The sequence below is a fragment of the Egretta garzetta genome, unplaced genomic scaffold (genome assembly GCF_000687185.1).
Source record: "Egretta garzetta isolate BGI_Z169 unplaced genomic scaffold, ASM68718v1 scaffold463, whole genome shotgun sequence".
NCBI lineage: Eukaryota > Metazoa > Chordata > Aves > Pelecaniformes > Ardeidae > Egretta > Egretta garzetta.
In genome coordinates, this window is record NW_009259188.1 from 1,505,808 (window position 1) to 1,513,875 (window position 8,068).

Genomic DNA, 8,068 nt, shown 5'->3' on the forward strand with positions numbered 1-8,068 from the left:
GAGTCCCCAACCTGCCGCCCCCCCCCCCCCCCCACCCCGAGCAGACTGTGAAATAGGAGAGTGTGTGGAGGACTTCTGTTTTTTAATTTGTTTTCTTTTTTTTTCCCTTGACTCCGTATTTATTACCTGTTGTGGGTTGATTTTTTTTTTCCTTCATTCTCTCATCTTGTGTTTTAATTTGTGCTCTCTTTAGGTAACATTTTCTCCGAATGGCTATCCTCTACCCCCATTTGATATCCCTTTCCCCTTGTCTATCTTGATTCCGCTTTGTAAAGTTTCTTCTCCTTCCGCCTCTGTCTTTCTAGTTATTTCCTCTACTCTCTTCTGACTTTTTTTCTCACCCTCTTATCTTCCTTCTCTATTTCTCTTCTCCGAGGGCTCTCTGCCTTTGGCTTTTTTTTTCTTATAGATTGGGCTCAATGGTACCTTTCATGAATGCTGATTACCCCGGTCAGAGCTCTGTGAGTATTATACCAGCTGAGTAGCTCTTCATTTGAATCATGCCTTGCAGCCATTTAGGAGGAAAGGAGTGTCACTTCCAACTTTGACTGACAGCTGATGGGCAGGCAAGAAAAGCAGCCACCATCTCTCATGGGAATGCTCAGAACCTTGCAGAGGGAGATAAAATGTCAAACCACTGTGATCTGCAGCCTTTGCTAAGAGGCTTGAGAGATCAAACTAGATCAGACACAATCCCATTTTAGTTTGGAAAAATAAGCTGTATTGTTTCTGCTTTGAATGTCATCATCAATAGCATAATTTCTGCATTCTGTGAGAGAGACTCCTATAGATTATGGCACCTTGGGCAGTGTAGACTCTTTCTAGACTTACCACAGGTGCATTAGCTCTACAATTTACATAAAGGTTGTTTACCTGCATTGGGGTGGGGGTGGTTGCTGCTGCTCAGGGAGGTGGATATTCTCAGAGTTAAGTTGTGATTTTTAAATTATTATTATTTTTTACACACCCTTTTCTAACTGTCAGCATGTTTTGGGCAGCTGCCTGCTGCTGCTTAGTGTATAAGCACAGTGTACTTCAACTCTTTGTAATAACATGGCTTGTGGTATTATGTCCATGTCAGAGAGTCCTCAGTGGCACTGCGAAACCTCATAGCTGCAGCATTGTTGTGTGCTGTGGGGAATAAAAAGGGAAACAGTTGCCTTCTTCTGGGTAGAGAGAATTCTTACCAAAATACAGGTACTGTGAATCCTAAATATCTTGGACAAAAACCTCTTCTGTTTTTTATAGTTTGACTCTGGCAAAATCAATGACCATGAGGGAAAAAATGCATATTACATTTTAAAACTAAAAATCTGGCCTAGACAACCCTATAATTAAGCTGCATTATTTCCAGACAAAAACTAAAAACATAACTGTGCATGATTGGCCATGGGACACACTGGTTAAATGAGGAACTTCCTGTTGTTGATTACAATTTGAAGCTAAAGAATACTAACATTTCCGCTGAATTACTCCTCAGCAGAAGCTGGGCAGACAGAAAGGTGAACTAAAAGTTGTAGCAGGCATTGTTCTTACCTACTTGTTACTGCTGGCTTCCCAGAGCTTCTAAAATCAAAATATAGATGCACATGAAAGAATCTTACCTTGCCAACATATTGGTAGTCAGTTCCTGTGTATTCCTCCAATAAAAAGAACTGATTCCACATCCAGCTCCTTTTGGAACGGTGGAGGTCTCGCCTGCTGTTTCCAGACAATACCAAAACCTTTTCCTTTTCTGGAAAGACACTAGTCCTTTTGGATAATGGAGTTAAGAAACTTTGGTGGGGCTGACCAGCCCAAAACAGCAGCCAGAAGCAATGGTAAGTTCTCATCACGGCAACACAAGAAGGTCTAAATAATGACTTTTTTCCTTGTCCTCAAACTAATCTACTTTACTGTACTGAATCCAATCTCATGCCGTCTTCCTTCTTTAAATAGGCATTTCAGTCTCAAAGGATCTCTGAAAAGAAAAATAACAACTTTTTGAGCATTTTCAAAGGTACTTAACATTCATCACTACAGCAACTAAGTCCAAAAAGTAGAAGAGTAATAGTGATTGTGGAAAAGCTGGGCTATTTCTGGTTCAAAACATTGCAAGTGGTCCTTCAAATAATCTGAATCTATATTGAGTAGGAGGACAGAGTCCAGATGTTTGGGGTTGGGGGCACCCTTTAACTCCTTTTACTTCCATTCATCAACTAAGGCAAACCAGGCATTTCTCTTTTTACTGCCTGGACTTTGGGATGTAACTGATTAGTTTCTGGCTGGGGATCTTGATGAGGTTACTTTATTACATTGAAGTAGGCTAGCAAGAGTGCACATTGTGTTCCCAGGTGGCATTCTGTTGCTATGGTTATGGGCTGAAGAGCCTGGACTTAGATAACTCCAGGATTTCCCCCCCACATTTAAGGAGTTTTGCCTTTGACTTCATTTAGGAAGGGTCAGGTAAAAAGGTTAGTGAAATAAGTGTTTGTATTTGTCAATATCTCCCACATACTAGACCTGTTTGATGCTGAGTAGGAACTTAAGTAGACATATTGGTTTTCTCAGTACCCACTGCCAGAGTTTTGTACTGAGTTTTAGATCTTTAAATAACTAGTTATATATGTAAATGCTTTCATTAATAATTTGACTAATTTCATTTGGTTTTACATAGATGCTCTTTGGAAAAGGGTTTCTTTTTCAATATTCTGATCAAAAGCCAATAAATCATTCTGAACCAGCTCAAAATGCAACACAGCAGCTCTCAATATTTGTAATAAAGATTGTGGGATGACAGTCTGACTATACCAAACTGAAACCAGAACATTTCTTTCGGTTGTTTTGTAAGCATTTTGCACAACACAAGTTGGATTGTATTCTATATCAAGGGCCATTTTTTCCCCCATATTATGTGTGGGGTTTTTTTAAAGGTGTAGATCAGGCAGAGTTTAGCCTTTGAGCTACACTGATGGAGTCAAAGCATTTACAATGCCTTGGGTTAGCCACTCTTCTGGTTGTCATTGTTCTTAGTAATAAATTGTATAAAATAACCTCAAGTCCCTTACAGTTCCTCTTAGTAAATCATTTTCTATAAAGAAATACCACTTAGCTTTTAGATGGGTAGTAGGTAATGGAACAGGGCTGTTCAAACAGTATTGTTTTACTGCTTCACAAGGTAAAATACTGTAAAAAGGTAACTTCTGGGTGAGGAGGAGTCAGGGTTTTAACATCAAGAGGAAAAATGGAAAAGGTACAATTAATTCTGAAGCAGTGTAGTTTCCTGTGGAGAAGAGGGAAGGCTTCTAGTTAGCTCTTGTTAATGCCAGTGAACTTTCTGTAGGTAAACACAATTCTGTCCTGCAGGCCATGGGAGCTGTGTCCACGTAAGGCTTGGAGTGTTGTGAGGCAGACACAGACACGTAGGCATAAACACACATGCAAGTAAACATGTACACACACAGAGATATAACAACAAGAACACTACCCGAGCCCACCACAAGAAGACCTTCACAGAGGAGGAATGGGAAAAGCCAGTGTGACTATGCTTCCCAAGGCATTCAACAGTCACCTTCAGTGTGACTCATGCAGCACCGGCAAATAAATGTGCAGGTCACTAGAGGGGGACGTGGGCACCGGGCTTGGGAGAGCTGAGGTGGCTTTAAGTCTCTCCCAGTTTTTACATTCTCTCTTATCTTCCTCCTGTACCCTTCCACCTGCACAGGGTCTTGTCCTTTATGGCCCTGCCAACATCCACTCCTCTAACCCCCAGCTCTCAGTGGTGCCTGTTCTGGCAGGCATCTTCCCTGACGTGATATGAAATAGGAGATTATGTCTCACACAATATTTTTAACTTCCATTTTCTTGCCAGGCTGCTTTGCAGGGATGCTGGGGCCTGCCCAGGTGAGTTAATTTGCACCCTGGGCAGCGCCAGCCCTGGCGAGCTGCCATGTAACAGTGTGCTGGTCATCATCTGTCCTCGGAGCACAGATGTGAAAAGACGGATGAGACGGTAGCCCTGGCTGTGCTCACATGCCCTGCCTTATCGGGGAAGCAGGCTCTGAGGTAAGGAGCACAGCACATGAGCAAACCTATTATTTGCTATTAGTGAAGTCTGCATGGATTGCTGAGGTGTGAGGGAGTGAAAATCACCGCTTGACAGGCTCCCCCAGTGCTCGTCTCATTACCCCTACGGCCAAATCCCACAGTGGGGCTCCATACCTCTGCTCCTGCACATAACATCTCCTGAGCAGTGCTGCTGGGAACAGAATTACCTGGACAGGATTTGTGCCAGACTTTTAAAGAATCAGTCCTTCAAATGCCAATTGCCAGGAAACAATTATTCCTGCAGGGGAATTTTCTGCACTTGAAGTCAGCTATATTTCACAGGTCTGATGTCATGGGAGAGGTTTTATAGTGGCTCATGCTGAAATATAGCTCACAAGAATGATATCATAGCTGTGAAATACAGCCTTTTACTCTTTGCAGAGATGTGTCCAAAATGCTCAAATAAGGGCATGATCCCGTAATGTCCCCTTGACTGGGTAGTCTTCACGAAGCGGCAGAGCAGCTAAGCCCCAGCAACTTCACTGTGAGTGGGAAGAGAGGAGACATCCCTTTACACACCTCAGCTTAAGCGTGCAACTGGGGTAAGTACCAGCTGAAGTCCAGGGTGTCTTTGCCCTATAGGTGCTGATAACTGTTTTATGGGTCATAGCGTTAAATTCAGTTGAGTGAATAAAAAGGACAGGAGCACTTTAGTAAAGAGTGAGCTCCTGGGGCTCTTAAATGCCATTTTGTGCTCCAGTCCCAGTGTCTCATGCTCCAGAGAGATCTCTGCAATGTAATAGTTTTTCTCGTGCAATCTCCTATCTTCATTTTGAAACCAAGTCATTCACCAGGCATATTTTATTTTCTTTCAATGGCAATGTGCAAATATAATTGATGGGACCTTGGGATGGAGGCTAAAATTTCTTTTTTTTTTTCTTCACATCATATAAAGACAGTCAATAAGACAAAAGGGGTGCTTTAAACATGCCATTTCTCTCAACCATCAGCTGGTCAGCTGGTTGGGGAACTTGCTGTGTTAATCAGCTGTCAAGAGTGAAAAATGATTTTACTGTACAACAGCCTCAGACAACTGGCTTAGCTCTGTCAGCTCAAATATATAGCAAATCTGGGCTTTTTATGGGAGAATAAGGAATCTGCATATCCAAGCTTAAAAAAAAATCCCGGTCTAACTTTAGGTGTGATGATTGTTAACATAAAAGCAATGTCACTTGCAGTCACAGAACTGTCTCCGGTGTGACAAGTTGCAGATTTAAAGTTTATGTTCATGCCTCTTTGAAGGATCAAAACCTCAGACAATTGCTTAATCACTATAAATATCAACTTACTTCAAAATTATTTCCCCTAGGTGATGATATTCATAGTCAACCTTTCTGTTCACCCTCTCCCCTAGCATCTTATTAACATAGGTAATGTCTTAATGCCACCAATGTGAGCATTCAGTGCAAATTTACACCCTTCCAGAGAAATACTTAATTATTTCAACTATAAATCAAAGACGAAACATGCCCACTAGAGTCACTCCTATGAATCAGGGGCCTCTGCCCTGGAGATGCCTTTCTGGCACAGTGACAGGTATCAAGTGCAGTTTCTTGACATGAGGAACCCAAAAGAGGTTCCACCTCCGCTCCCACTCAGCGCTGTGGGTTGTGCTGCTCTTCCCAGTTGGTGCTTAAATAAACCAGACCAGCAGAGAGCCTTCCCGTGAGAGGCATCAGCAAGGAGAGGTAAAACATTTTTTTCTTCCTTCCTTTCTGTTCAGGCCCATAGTACTCCCCCCTCAATAGACTCTCAAAGGAATATGCTTTATAAAGTGTCATTGACTCTGGACTTGAGCATAATTTCTTTTCAGATCCCATGCATTCAATTACATTTCTGTATGTATTTATACATCTCAGACATTATGGGCTGCTGATTATTAGATTTTAAATAGCTTCTAAATATGCCAACAACCATCAGTGTCTCTAAAGTTTCTGACATAACCTTTATTCAAACAGTAGTGCCAGTATAATAGATCTTTTATTCCCTAGTCATCTAGGTACAGTTTCATTGTTTGAGGGTTGGGTACCAAGCTTCACACATTAGGATTAAGGTCCATTAGTACACTCCAATGAATATCAATTGTATTTTCAAGAATTGATAATGTACTGTTATTCTCACATTGAGGCTGAATGAGGAGGTGAAAGTTAATAGATGATGTGGCATAGTCATTTAGGAAACTGAGCATGGGAAATGATACTGCTATACCCTGGGTGACTGTAATATGGATCTGAAAATTCAGCTAACAGGAATACTTAGTTTTATGTTTTGTTTGTTGGTTTGGTTTTTTTTTTTCATTTATGTGACACAATAAACTGTGTCCATCCTCATGGAGGTTGCTAAGGTTCTTGGGGAAAAATTACAAAGGCAGAGAATAGACCCTGCTCTTTCATTCTAGCAGATTACACTATGAAGACACCAGAGTATGTGCCTTTACTACCCGAAAATCAGGCCTGATTTATGGTTGTTGGTGGAAAGATGCAGACTAGTCCCTGGCTTCATCAACAGCCATATTATATGAAGTGTCTACCACCGCCTTTGGAAGGAAGGGAGGGTTCTGCCCTGGAAGCTTTAATTTATATTTATTATTGTACAAGATGTGGGGATACACTCAAAATATTCTAGTGTCATATCTTCTAGACACTTATCCAGCCAGCACCAATTGAGTTTGCCAGGCAAACTGACCCTGCTTACCTCCCAAACAATTCTACGGAGCAAACTGCTAGCTACAGTGACTGGACTGCAGGCTTCAGCTTCACAGTTTCCCTGTGCAGGAGAGTCAGTTGCTAGTCCCCAGGTAAGACCATGCAGTGGGAGATACTCTCCATACTTGCATGGTCCTGCTGGAAGGACCTTCCCCTGGCTCAAACATCAGGTGCAAGTGTTTAACCCATCAAGCCTGAGAGACAAGAAGACGTCAATGCTTCATTGTCAAAGCCTGAGGAACGAAAGGTGGGGAAAGCATTAATGGGGGAGGAGGATAACAGCCAAATAGTGAGTCCTGTGTTTGCTGTGTAAGATGTGACAGTCTGTGGTATGGAATAAGGCATGCTAGGTGAGGATCTGGTGATGACGTGCTTGGGTTTTACTTTGTTGCAAAGCCACTCCAAAGAAGCAATGTCCCTAAGAGAAGGTGAATGACCCAGAGAAGCCAGGCTGTCCTTGGGGCTGTCCTCGCAAATGTGAAGTATGTGGTTCTGATACCCTACAGGCAAGACTGCAAAGAAAGGATTAAGGCTGTAAGGAAAATCTGCAAAAAAATTACTTTCTCATCATGGGGTGGGGGGAAAGGTTAAATTAGCAATAACTGCACAAAGAAAAGAAAGTATTCTAGCTAACTTCAAAAAAATAGAGGCTTCCAAATGTATCGTATTAACTTCTTTTTAGTGTCATATTCATATATTTTAATATATCATATTGATACATTTTCATATATAGCAAAGAATTCCTTGCTAGATATTTTCAGTAATAGCTAAGTTTCATGTGCTCAGAAGCTGTAAGACTGCAGACTTGTCCATAATTGACTTGGACTTAAAAAGCAGTTGTTGAGTTTGAGCTTACTTTACAATTATGTCTCTCTTATGACCAGTCAGATCTGAAAGTCTCCATCTAATAATTTTCTCAAGTGTGAATTAGGTTTTCCAGCTCTGAAATACAAATGCCCCTTTTCCCTCATTGTCCGTGAGGCATTCCTTTGTAAATACCAGTCATAAACAGAAAAAAAAAAGAAGTCAATTTTTCAGTGTAAAGATAGCTGATGAAATGTTAATCTCCTGATGCTCACTTATTCTGATGTCTTTGTTATATAAACCCATACACTCTAGCGATCATTCCTGTAAATACACCTCTGAAATAACAAAACAGAACAGAGCTAAGAGAGAATTCAAACTGAAAGATTTGTGGGTTTAAACTAGAGGTACTTTCTGAAGACATCAAGTACACAATGTAATTGCAGCCAGCAGTGGTTGATTATAGTGTCTTT

At 41.3% G+C, this 8,068-nt stretch overlaps 1 protein-coding gene across 3 annotated transcripts in view; it reads right to left on the bottom strand.

The window, feature by feature from the left end:
* Positions 1-1,832, bottom strand: part of LOC104123468 (cadherin-6) — a 48,797-nt gene extending 46,965 nt beyond the window's left edge. For all 3 annotated transcript variants that reach the window (XM_035891318.1, XM_009635719.2, XM_035891317.1), the window contains exon 1: positions 1,605-1,832. In XM_035891318.1, coding sequence (XP_035747211.1) covers positions 1,605-1,832 — 228 coding nt within the window. The remainder of the gene's footprint in view (positions 1-1,604) is intronic.
* Between the last annotated feature and the right edge of the window lie 6,236 nt (positions 1,833-8,068).